Raw genomic sequence first — 12,267 nt, 5'->3', positions numbered from 1 at the left:
GCTGGAGAGCAGCCTGGCAGAGAGGGACCTGGGAGTACTGGTTGACAACTGGTTGAACATGAGCCAGCAGTGTGCCCAGGTGGCCCGGAAGGCCAATGGCATCCTGGCTTGTATCAGGAATAGTGTGGCCAGCAGTAATAAGGATGTGATTCTCCCCCTCTACACAGCACTGGTGAGGCCTCACCTTGAGTACTGTGTACAGTTCTGGGCCCCTCACTTCAAGAAGGATATTGTGGTGCTGGGCAGGTCCAGAGGAGAGCATGGAGGCAGGTGAAGGGACTAGGGGGAAAGTCTTATAGGGATAGGCTGAGGGAGCTGGGGTTGTTTAGCTCGGAGAAGAGGAGACTCAGGGGGGACCTTATCGCTCTCTTCAACTACCTGAAGGGAGGTTGTAGTCAGATGGGGGCTGGGCTCTTTTCTCTCAGGCAACTAGTGATGAGAGGGCATGGCCTGAAGCTGTGCCAGGGGAGGTTTAGGTTGGATATTAGGAAGCACTTCCTCATGGAGAGGGTGATTAGACATTGGAATGGACTTCCCAGGGAAGTGGTGGAGGCACCATCCCTGGGTGCATTCAAGGAAAGGCTGGATGTGGCACTTAGTGCCATGGTCTAGCTGTTGTGGTGGTGTTAGGTCATAGGCTGTACTTAATGATCTTAAAGGTCTTTTCCAGCCTTGGTGATTCTGTGATTTTTAAATATAAGAGAAAGATTGCGGTTATTTGTGTATTTTATTGTTAAGGTACCTTCTTGTTTTATTATCCTAATACCCTGTTTTGCTACCCCAGTATCCTAACACCCATATAATCCAATGTATGCCTTTTTGGTCTAATCTTTAAGATCTTTTTACTATGTACAATAAATCTTGTTTTGTGCATATACATCTCGTCTGCCCATTCAGGGCACACATAAATAATTCAAAAGTTTCTTCCCCTCCTAAGCCAAGATATATAATCTGTTCCGAGGGCTTTTATTGAAGATTTTGGCTTGAATTGCCTGCAGGGACACCTCCCACTACACCAGGTTGCTCAAAGCCTCACCCAACCTGGCCTTAAACACCTCCAAGAAGGGGGCATCAGCAACCTCCCTGGGCAACCTATTCCAGCACCTTACTACCTTACTTTTGTCAAAGCTGGTCCCACGGTCCAGATAGCCAAACCCTTGGCTTTATCACCAGTCACGTAGCCAACTGTTGATTTGCTGGATCTGATTGGCCCTGTCTATCCCCTTCCCTTTGACTGGCAGGATTGATGAAAATACTACCTGTGCTCCAGAGGTCTTAACTGCTGCTCCCAGGGGCCTGGAATCCTTTTTAATATTCTTAACACTGCTGGTGGCTGCATCAGTGGTACCCACATGAAACACCAAGAGCGACTAATAGTCAGTTGGGTGCACGGGGCTAGGAAGCCTCTCAGGGACATCCCTGATGTGAGTACTTGGTAGATGGCACACCTCTCTAGAGAGCTGGTCTGGTCTGCAAATGGGTGCCTCTGAGAAGAAAATTGCCTATCATCACCCATCGCTTTTTCTTGGTCACACTGGTTGTTATACTTGGAACAGATTGAGCCACCTTATTCTGCTCCAACACCAGTGTAGGCTGGTTGTTTTCGTCTTCTCTTGTTTGCAGAGGAGTGAACGGGTTCTTCAAGAGCACCTCGGGCTTTGAGGGAAGTCCCTTCCTCTTGCTTGTTCCTTTAGTTCTTCTTCCTACCATCTTCCACTCCCCCACTTCAGTGGCTCCCCTTCTTTTCTTTGTGCACTGGTGAGGGAGTATTTGGCCAACTGGGCAAAGACTGTGTGTCCTCGGCAGTGAGTGCATGGATTGTGCTATCCAGCTCATTCTCAGCCTCCCTGATACTCTGCAGCCTCCTCACTGTCCTGCAGTTCAGCTATCTGCTGCATTCACCTGCTCACAGCTTTTGCAGGCAAGCTTCCCCCTCACCTCAGGCACAAGAGAATGGTCCAGGCAGCTTCCACAGCCTGGGGTCTGCATCGCATCTCAGGAGCTCCATTTGGGTGGACACACTGGCCACTCTCAAGGTGGAGAGTGCAGATCCCACAGCCAGAGCTGCAGTTCTAGCTTTCCTCCTCATAGCCACCATTTTGCCTCCTGCGCCTTCCTTGCGCGCCACGCAAAGTGCCACGCAAAAAAACCGCCACGCAAAGTGCTGTGCCATGCCCTTTCTGACGTGCCATGCCGTTTGCCCTTCCTGTTTCCCACGCTCCTGGTCGCTCCTGCTCGCTGGCGCTCCCCGGGGCCGCTCCGGAGGGAGTGGGGGCGAGCTCTGCCCACGCCTCCTCTGCAGCCCTCTGACGAGCTGCCCATCCCCCAGCGTTGTCCGGGCTTGTTCCCGGTTTCAGAAAGATCAGAAAAAGCCCCCTTTTTTGCCGATATTCTACCCCGATGCGGACGTGCCTGCACCCAAGCTGATCGCCTCATGCAGAATTATTTGCTCTACAGTGACTAAAGTAAGCTTCCTATAAACTACTTGTGGTTAGCGTCCAGGTTTTTGGTTGCTACATCGGAACACCCACCCTTTACACATGCCTTACTGTCACAGTTTAACCCCAGTAGGCAGCTAAGCACCACACAGCTGCTGGCTCACCCCCCCTACCCAGGTAGATGGGGGAAGAGAATCGGAAGGGTAAAAGCGATAGAAGTCATGAGTTGAGATAAAGACAGTTTAATAGGTAAAGCAAAAGCCACTCACACAAGCAAAGCAAACCAAGGAATTCATTCACTACTTCCCATTGGCAGGCAGGTGTTCAGCCATCTCCAGGAAAGCGGGGCTCCATCATATAGAACAGTTACTTGGGAAGACAAACGTCATCACTCTGAACATCCTTCCGTCTGTCCCTTCCTTCTTCCCCCAGTATGACATCCTATGGTATGGGATAACCCTTTAGTCAGTTGGGGTCAGCTGTCCCAGCTGTGTCCCTTCTCAACTTCTTGTGCACCCCCAGCCTGCTCGCTGGTGGGGTGGGAAGCAGAAATGGCCTTGACTCCGTCTAAGCACCACTCAGCAATAACAAAAACATCTCTGTACTATCAACACTGTTTTCAGCACAAATCCAAAACAGCACCATACAAGCTACTATGAAGAAAATTAAGTCTATCCCAGCCAAAACCAGTACATTTACTTATATAATTCCTGTACCTAAGTATGCTCTCAAAACCAAAGATCAAATGTTATCATCATCTATAACTAGAAAATGTAAGAATACAGATAGATACTAATGTAGTTAGATGAGAGATACTGCTACATCTTACAATACCACACTGTAAATATACATCATCATAGATTAACAATTAATAAAGAAAGCAAACTGATTAAAATCACATTGGAGAATTTTGCTCCATGTTGTAAAATCTGCTGGGAAAGTTTGGAAAAAGGAAAAGTTTTCAATAAACAATTATGAATACATATCTTGGCACACAAGAACTTGTAGTCTTGGTCTTGTGAACAGAAGAAATATAACCTTTTGAAATGCTATAAGACTGGTTTGATTTTTTGGTAAGTTTTCCTTTCCAGCTTCACCTCCCAAAACAGATAGAGGAGAAGGGGGTTCTCTTTGTTTTCTACTAGGTCTTCTCTTGCTGTCATTAAAAGATGGCCATATTTCACTCTCTGAATGGCTAGATTTCCTCATCTGTGAAGGAACTGATATTTCAACCTGATATTGTAAAATTAAACTCAAGGTAACACATATTTGGGAAAATAAATGTTACCTACATCATAAAGAACTGAAATTTTAGAGACAAAGCTGCTTTCTTTCGCTTTAAATTTTTCTTTTAAGAAAACAAGGAAGGCAAAATAAAACCCACCCAAACCTTTCAGCTTCTACAGTGGATGGATACATGTGTAAGATAATGAAACGAGTTCAAACTAACCCAAAACGAAAAAACAAACAGGGGGAAAAAAAAGGGGGGGAGGAGGAGAAGCAAAAAAGCCAAGCAATTGTCCTTTATCCAGCATACATGAAATTAAGAGTGTTTCACATTCTTCTAGGAAAGTGGGGGGTTTAATCCTTTTTTGATCCCTATACATTTTTCTAAGTGAAGGTACAAAGCAAATATAAGCCTAATAAAGAATAAGTCTGCTTTTCTCAGTTACCTGTTCTAAAACCCCTTTGAAACAGTATGTAGAAAAATAGAACACTGCTGCACTTCAAGATTAGGAACCAGGCAACTAAAATGGAAAGTCACTCTCACAGATGTTCCTCAGTATAGCAGCTGTGCCAAGCCATTAACTGTGGGAGTTGTACACATTACCAATACCAGCCATTAAAATACTTTCAGAGCATACACAAACTATGGACTTACACAAAACAAGAGAACCGAAAACCTCAATAAATCTTAATAAAGAGAGTAAACAAGGATAGAAGGTGAAATAAGTGCACATTCAAAAGGTAATACATTACAATAACTTCATTAAAGCAAGGTTCTAAAAGTTTCAGGTACTGTAAGGACAAGCAGTGTAACAAGCTTTAAAATAGACAGAGATGTGACAACAGCTTAAGATCAAGCTTTGCAACTCAAAATATTTCTTCCAATCGTAACTGATAATATATATGTTGCCTTTTTTGTTGTTTTTTTTTACTAAAAAGAACATTTATTGCCTTAAAAAAAAAAAAAGCCACTAATAAATAGGCAAAATTTAGCTAAATAGACTCTTGAAGCAGCTCACATTTTCCTACTGAAAGGTCACCTTAGGAAATTATTCTGGAACTTGTTAAAGTTCCTAGCAACAAGTATTTCATATTTTACATGCTTCATTCTTGTGCCCTCAGGTCAAAGATATGCCTTTTTCTGTTTAAACTAGGAGCGATACTCCAATGGAAGCAACATTAATACTGTTGTGCAAATCACCAGATTTTGGTTGGCAATAGTTAAGAATTTCTAAAGTGTTATTTGTCTTGTCTGCCATTAATTTCATTAAAAGCAATGTTTCCTTGACTTTCTCCTTGCACTTCATCCTCTCCTACCTCCAGCCTTCTTGGACTTTCTCCTCATCCTTTTACTATTCTACCCCATCAGCTTTGCTCATTGGAAGTCACGCTGGTGTTTCAAGGGACTGAAACAGAGTCCCTGCCTCTACTAGCACTGAACCTTACTTCATGCCAATCTTTGTTTTCACCTCCCACTCAGCAGCACAGCTCTGGATTAGAGCCCAAACCAAGCAAGCACAGGTTTTGGAGTGTTTTTTTCTGTTGTTACTTTGGTTTGTTTTTTTTGTGCTCCACTCTCGCATAATCTTTGATGCTAGAATCCCTCCACTAGTGAGGTACATCTCATTAGTGAAGAACTGCTGCTCTAATGAGAAAACTCAAAAACTTGGAGCTTTATGCACTCAAGTCAAGATAGAAACAATGCCTAAATCAATACATGTCCAATGCTTCATACCTGCAACAGGAACAGGTGGCAATTGCCTATAGAGTACATTCTGCTTTTGAAAAGATAAAGACATTTCCATAGCATCCCTTAGATCGTCAAGAAATAGAAAGAGTAACAAAAAATACCCTCTCTCTCTTCACAGATGCTCAGGAAGTACAGAAATCTTTGTAAGAAGAAAGGGTATAGAAATCTGGCTTTAGTTCAAACAAGACAACATAAACCATTCCTTAATATCTTCCGGACTAAGCAAATATTCAAGCTTGGATCTTGCAAAGTCTCTGATGTTATTTATTCTACTAACAGATGGATGTATGAAAAAGGAATTGATTGATTTACAATTCCTCTTAAATTGCACCAAGCTTTCTATATATAAAAATGTTATCTATACAATAACCAAACAAAACTCAACAAATAAACCACAGACAGAATATCCTTTTGGGAGTTACTACATATGGGCAAATATGTATATACCTATGCATAATTTTACAGAGAAGAAAAAAAAAAAAACGACAACACAAAAAAAACCCAAAACAAAAAAAGCACCAAAAAAAACAGGTAGACTTAATTTTACTTATTTATAGAAAAACTGCTTATACAAACTACACAGAATCACCATAGATTCCCAATCTGATTATCTAAACACTCCATTAACCTCAGTTTCTGGAAACTATTCCAGAAAAATAAAGCAACGTACTCTGCATGGGGCAGTTCATAAAACAAAACCAAAAAAACCACAAAATTATAAACCTTTTCCAAATATCTATAAGTAGGTATTAACAAGAGAAAATCATATGCCCACCCCTGCTGAGTCAATGACAGGACTCCTTAACAGCAAACTAAGATTTTAAGTATTTTCATACAGTTACATACTAAGCTTCTTTAAATACAATTACATATCGCTAAAATACCTTAACATTACCATACATATTCCAACTTGAGGAAACTTTATACTTATATAAACTCAAATCCCACCTAAAGATGAACAAGTATTACGATTTCAGTGTTAATAAAATGAAACAACCAACCTGTAATAAAAAATAATAATAAAAAAATCAATGTGAAATTGGTCCTAATAAGTTGTTGAGGATATAAAGTAGAACATTAAGATGACAATGGCTTTATTTTAGAACCCAATAATCGCAAGAATCAGACTTCTAACTAACTTATCAGAACACTGAATTGCCCCAGCAAGCTGGTTACACCTTTCTTCAAATGTTACCACAGCTTACAAGTTTATTTAGCAACATTGGTTTGTATACACTAATAATTAATAGAAAGATAAATATTTAATATTTTGTAATGTGTACCTTTTTAAAGTTAAGCAACACTGTTAGCTACCTTAGAAAGAATTTTTAAAAGACAAGACAAATTCTTGAGCTTCTACAGAAGAAATCGGGAGGAAAGTTGTCTACACAGAAAATAATTAAATACTGTTTATCCACCTCAGCTTTTCTTGTTCTTTTCTCCAAAGCTTTTGCTAATAGCTATTCCCACTGACATAATCCCAGACTACTTCAAGTAGCAAGTTTCAGTAAGCAGGTCCCCTAGTAACAGTCCTCAACTATCAACAGTATCTATTTATAAATATACAAAACATAATTTAAAGATAGACCCATGCAAGAAAATTAACTACTTTTTGTTCTATTCCAGAGTGATCAAGCAAATGTTTTACATAAAAATAAAAAAAATAATTAAGACTGCCTGAAAGTATATAAAACAGTAGAGGGAACTTGTTGAGAACCAGTAAAATTTTATTGGTGCCAACCACAATCTAGAACACAGAATAACACCAAGTTCTTGTTTCATTGTGATACTTCTATGCAACACAAACACAATGTTGAAATAAGATGCTTTCTCTGTCCTCTTACTGTGCCCACCAGCGAGATAAATACCAAGGGAGTTTGTTTGTTTGTTTGTTTAAAAGAAAAAGGAAGATCTGGGGGAAACAGGAAAACTACTGCAGGCCTCACCTGAAAATTCCTCTTCAAACTTTTTTCCAGAATCAAGTGTTGGTCCACTTTTGCTTTTCCAAATTTGAAGCTTCCAATTATATACGTACTTATGTTCAGTTTACTTACTGCTTCACTTCCAACATAAGGATAAAGTACAATTTTGTTGTGCTGCTCCTAACCACTCTTAAAATAGCATTTCTGACACCATCTATTCAGGCAGAAATAAAACCAGATTTATATATGATTCTATTCTGTAAGTACACAAATTATAAGATCCGGAAAAATCAGCAAAATATTCAGCAACTTGAAAAAAAGTAAAATAAGGTGTTTATCTTCCCTCTACAATTCAAGGACAGGCATTAGTAAAAGACAATTTTTAACTGAAGAAAAAAAGTTACCTGCTAACATTAACTGTGAAACAGAAGAGAAACCTCATGCACTAAAATCAAGTTACATCACAGCTACAGACAACTAGAATTAGCCCCACATCCACGGGGGGGAATGGGGGGAAAGAGTTTAACCACCTCAGTATCTGCTGGAGGAACAACACAGCAGGACGTAAGCAATCTAGGAGGTTCCTGGAGAACATCAAGGACAGCTTCCTGACACAGGTGATAGAGGAGCCAACGAGGAGAGGTGCTCTGTTAGACCTCATACCCACAAACAAGGAAAGACTCATTGGGGATGATTCAGGAGAGCAGTCTTGGCCTCTTCAGGAACCTGCTTGAAAGAGTTCCATGAGATAAGGCCCTGGAGAGAAGAGGAGCCCAAGAAGCTGGTTAATATTCAAAGATCACCTCTACTAAAGGCAACAAGAAAGGCTTCTCTAAGTACACAAGTGGCAAAAGGAAGACTAGGGAAAATGTGGGCTCACTGCTGAATGGGGCGGGGGGGGTGAGGTGCTCGTGACACAGGACATGGAAAAAGGCTGAAGTACTGAATGCCTTCTTTGCCTCAGTCTTTACTTGCAAGTCCAGCCTTCAGGAATCCCAGGTCCCAGAGACCAGGGGGAACAGCTGGAACAAGGAAGATATACTCTTGATGGAAGGCAAACTAGACATACATAAGCTCACAAGCCCTGATGGGATGCACCCACAAGTGCCAAGGGAGCTGGCTGATGCCACTGCAAGGCCAGTCTTGATAATATTTGAATGATCAAGGTGATTGGGAGAGATGCCCAAAGACTGGAAAAAAACAAATGTCACCCCTATTTTCAAGAAAGAAGACCCAGGGAACTACAGGCCAGTCAGCCTCGTCTCAATCCCTGGGGAAAATGATGGAGCAGCTAATCCTGGAAATCACTTCCAGGCACATGAAAGACAAGAAAAATCACCAGGAGTAGTCAGCATGGATTCACCAAGGGGAAGTCTTGCTTGACCAGCCCAATAACCTTCTATGATGAAATGCCTGGCTTGGTAGACAAGGGAGAGGGCAGTGGATATTGTCTACCTAGCCTTCAGGAATACTTTTGACATCATCTCCCAGAAGATCCTCCTCACAAAGAAGCTGTTATGTATGAGCTGAATGAGCAAATAGTGAGGTGGACCAAAAGCTGGCTGAATGGCCAGGCCCAGAGGGCAGTGATCAGTAGCACAAAATCTAGTTGGAGGCCAGTAACTAGCGGTGTACCCCAGGGATCAATATTAGGTCCAGTCCTGTTCAACATCTTCATTAATTATCTGGATGATGGGGCAGAGCATACCCTCAGCAAGTTTGCAGATGACAAAACTGGAAGGAGCGGCTGATATGCCAGAGGGTCGTACTGCCATCCAGGCAGTCCTCAACAGGCTGGAGAAATGGGCTGACAGGAACTTCATGCAGTTCAACAGGGAGAAGTGCAAAATCCTGCATCAGGAAAGAAAAACCCCAGGCACTAGTACGTGTGCTTGGGGCTTACCAGCTGGAAAACAGCTTTGCAGAAAAGGACCTGGGGGTCCTGGTGGACACAAAGTTGAACATGAGCCAGCATGTGCCCTTTGCCACAAAGACGGCTAATCCTGGGCTGCATTGCCAGCAGGTCGGGGAGGCGATCCTTCCCCTCTACTCAGCACTGGTGAGGCCACACCTGGTGTCTTGTGTCCAGTTTTGGGCTCCCCAGTACAAGAGAGACACAGACATACTGGCAAGACTCCAGGAAAGGGCCACAGAGATGATGAAGAGACTGGAGCCTACAAGGAAAGGCTGAGAGAGCTGGGACTGTTTAGCCAAGAGAAGGCTTGAGGAGGATCTCATCAATCTATATAAATACCTGAAGGGAGGGTGCAAAGATGACAGAGCCAGGCTCTTTTCAGTCATACCCAGTGACAGGACAAGATGCAATGGGCGCTATCTGAAACACAGGAGGTTCTGCGTGAACACAAGGAAACGTGTTGTTTTTTTTTTACTGTGAGGGTGACTGAGCACTGGGTACAGGTTGCCCAGAAAGATAGTAGAGTCCAAGCATGCCAATAGTATTTCCCCTTGGTTGTCAATGCAACACAAATTCGTTCTTTGGTATGGAGTATGGCCTTCAATAATTATTGTAAAACTATGCACTTTCAGAAAAGCATTGTTTTATTATTAGCTACTGAAATAAATGCTGTAGAACTCTGGACTTGCTACCTCTGACAGACTCATCTGAAGAAACTATAACTTCACACTACATTGAGACAAAACATTTTTTACTTTCACTCAATCCATGTTTATTTAACATTTCTCTACCCAGCTCTCTATTTTCAATTGTTTTTTCTCACTAATATGTTGCCTCAACAGATACCAAGAGTGACTGTAAGAATACATCTACTATGGGTAGGGTTTTTGTTTTAACAAGACAGTATTTTGACAACCTATTTCATCTTGCAAGGTTAATATCTTTTCATTTCAACTGATTTCCATTTCAAACTGATAATCACTGCTTAAAGAAACGCCATATGAAAATATCATTTGTGTTGGAATATACTGGAACTGCTTCTGCCATCTTAATGCAACGCCAAGATATATCTTGTCAACTTTAAGATTTTTATTCAAATACATAAACAACTAAACTATTTCACATATCACTGGTTTACTACTAAATTAAGTATCATTCATTCATTCATTTTGTAGGCATTTCGTAACACTATTTCAGACTGCCATCAACCTCTGACAGTGAGCTCTGCAGATGGGGTAGAGTGCAGAGAAAAAGACCAAAACACACACAGAATTGCCCACTCTATTCCCTAGCATCCTGTGCCTCCCACCTACCATTAAGCTACAGCATAAACATACTACTTCTATGCTCAAATGAAAAAGCACACACTGAACAGACAATCATTCAGTCAGTCTCACTCAGGATTGTGGGGCTAGCGTTGCCTTACACAGTATTTGCATGCCCCCTGCACACCAAGGACAGAGCTGGAACAGGAGTAGGATGTGTGATGATTAACGTGTCCAGATAGTGCTTCTGCAACTCAACAAATTAAAGAGGACAGCCTGATCGGGCAATTCTGAATTCCCCAAGCCCATCCGCTGGTCTGTGTTGCTCATCCAAAGCAGCCATGCCCTGCTTCCTGCCACCCTATCTGATAACCATGGTTATGTAAGTTAGCCCAGTAATGGTAAATTACTGGATTTGCTGTTGTTTTGACTTGGATAATCATACTACTGAATTACTGGATGTGTTGTCTGATCTTTCAGAGAGAAAACCAGGAGACCAGAATTCTGTATTTCTCTGATTTAATACACAATATTGAAGAAGTAACTTCACCTTTATGTGCTTCTATTTCCCTCCTCAGCCTTTATCTAAACTGCTTGATTATATTACTAGCTCTTTAAAACTATTCACGCACTGTCTTCACAAAACGTCTTATTCTTTATTCCACAAAAAGTCAAGAATGTAAAAGAGGAGAGGATTAGTAGAAGGCCTGCCGAGGTCAAAGAGATTAACAAAACAAAACAAAACCAACAAAAAACCCAACCAAACAACAAAAAACAAACAACAACAAAAAAACTTTTAATATTACAGTTTACCTCCTCCTCATAACTGACAATAGCTTCTGAAATCTTGGAAATACCTGAAATAATGCAAAAGTTAACTCTGACACTGGAGTTATGAAAGTAAAAATGAACCCAAATTCAGATGGGTTTTCAGATCAATTTTGACCTATACCTTGAACATACCTGCCATCCTGTATCTTGAAACCCTGTTATCCTCTATACTTACTATAACTTCAGAAAGACCATATTTCTAGATACCAACATCAGCAATTTAAGCCTTTGAAACTCTTTCATTTGGGGAAGAATAAGGTACCTGCTTGAGGGCTGTTCCAATACAAGCCTCGCAACCTTTTTATGTAAATCTGCAGACTTCCTAGAGTTAGTTCATTGTTAAATCCAAAGGTGGTGTTTAGAGCACTTGCTAGTTACATGATCTCTATATAACATTGCCCGATTTATTTATTTTTATTCCACAAAATATAAATACTCTGCTTCTAGTGCAAGACCCTTAATATAACTAGCACTGTAGGAATCTCGATTAACCTAATGGAAGGATACGTATAATAAAAACCTTAATTTAAGACTTGCAGTTTCTTTTTTCAATTGCCTCTCCTCCCCGAACATAACATAATTAAAAACGCCTGCGCCACTTCCACAGGAATTTGACACACACTTTCCACTGAAAAAAGGTATGGGCCCGACACCGCGCTCTCTGCTGTGACGCCCCCTCTCCCCGCGGGGGAAGCGCCCAGAGCTGGCGAGCTCCCGGCGGGGCACGGAAGCGCTGCTACTCACTGGTTCGTGGGGGGAGCGTTGAGCGGGATGGCCACCTCCTCCTCTTCATATTCCGGCCCATCCAACGAGTCGCCTTCGTCCACGGTCCCCAGTACCCCCGCCAAGGAAGGTGGCTGTGGCGGCGGCAGCGGGGGAAAGGCGACAATGCTATGTTCGGGTGGGGGCATCACCCCTC

At 41.9% G+C, this 12,267-nt stretch overlaps 1 protein-coding gene across 1 annotated transcript in view; it reads right to left on the bottom strand.

Annotated features, from left to right (window-relative positions):
• LOC104387961 (ras GTPase-activating protein 1-like) overlaps window positions 1-12,259 on the bottom strand; it is a 104,907-nt gene extending 92,648 nt beyond the window's left edge. Inside the window, exon 1 of the mRNA XM_009996765.1 lies at window positions 12,093-12,259. Coding sequence (XP_009995067.1) covers window positions 12,093-12,259 — 167 coding nt within the window. The remainder of the gene's footprint in view (window positions 1-12,092) is intronic.
• Between the last annotated feature and the right edge of the window lie 8 nt (window positions 12,260-12,267).

This window comes from Chaetura pelagica, unplaced genomic scaffold, assembly GCF_000747805.2.
Source record: "Chaetura pelagica isolate M959 unplaced genomic scaffold, ChaPel_1.0 scaffold41, whole genome shotgun sequence".
Lineage (NCBI taxonomy): Eukaryota > Metazoa > Chordata > Aves > Apodiformes > Apodidae > Chaetura > Chaetura pelagica.
Note: the sequence above shows the minus strand (reverse complement) of the source record. Positions and strands in the feature narration are given on the sequence as shown.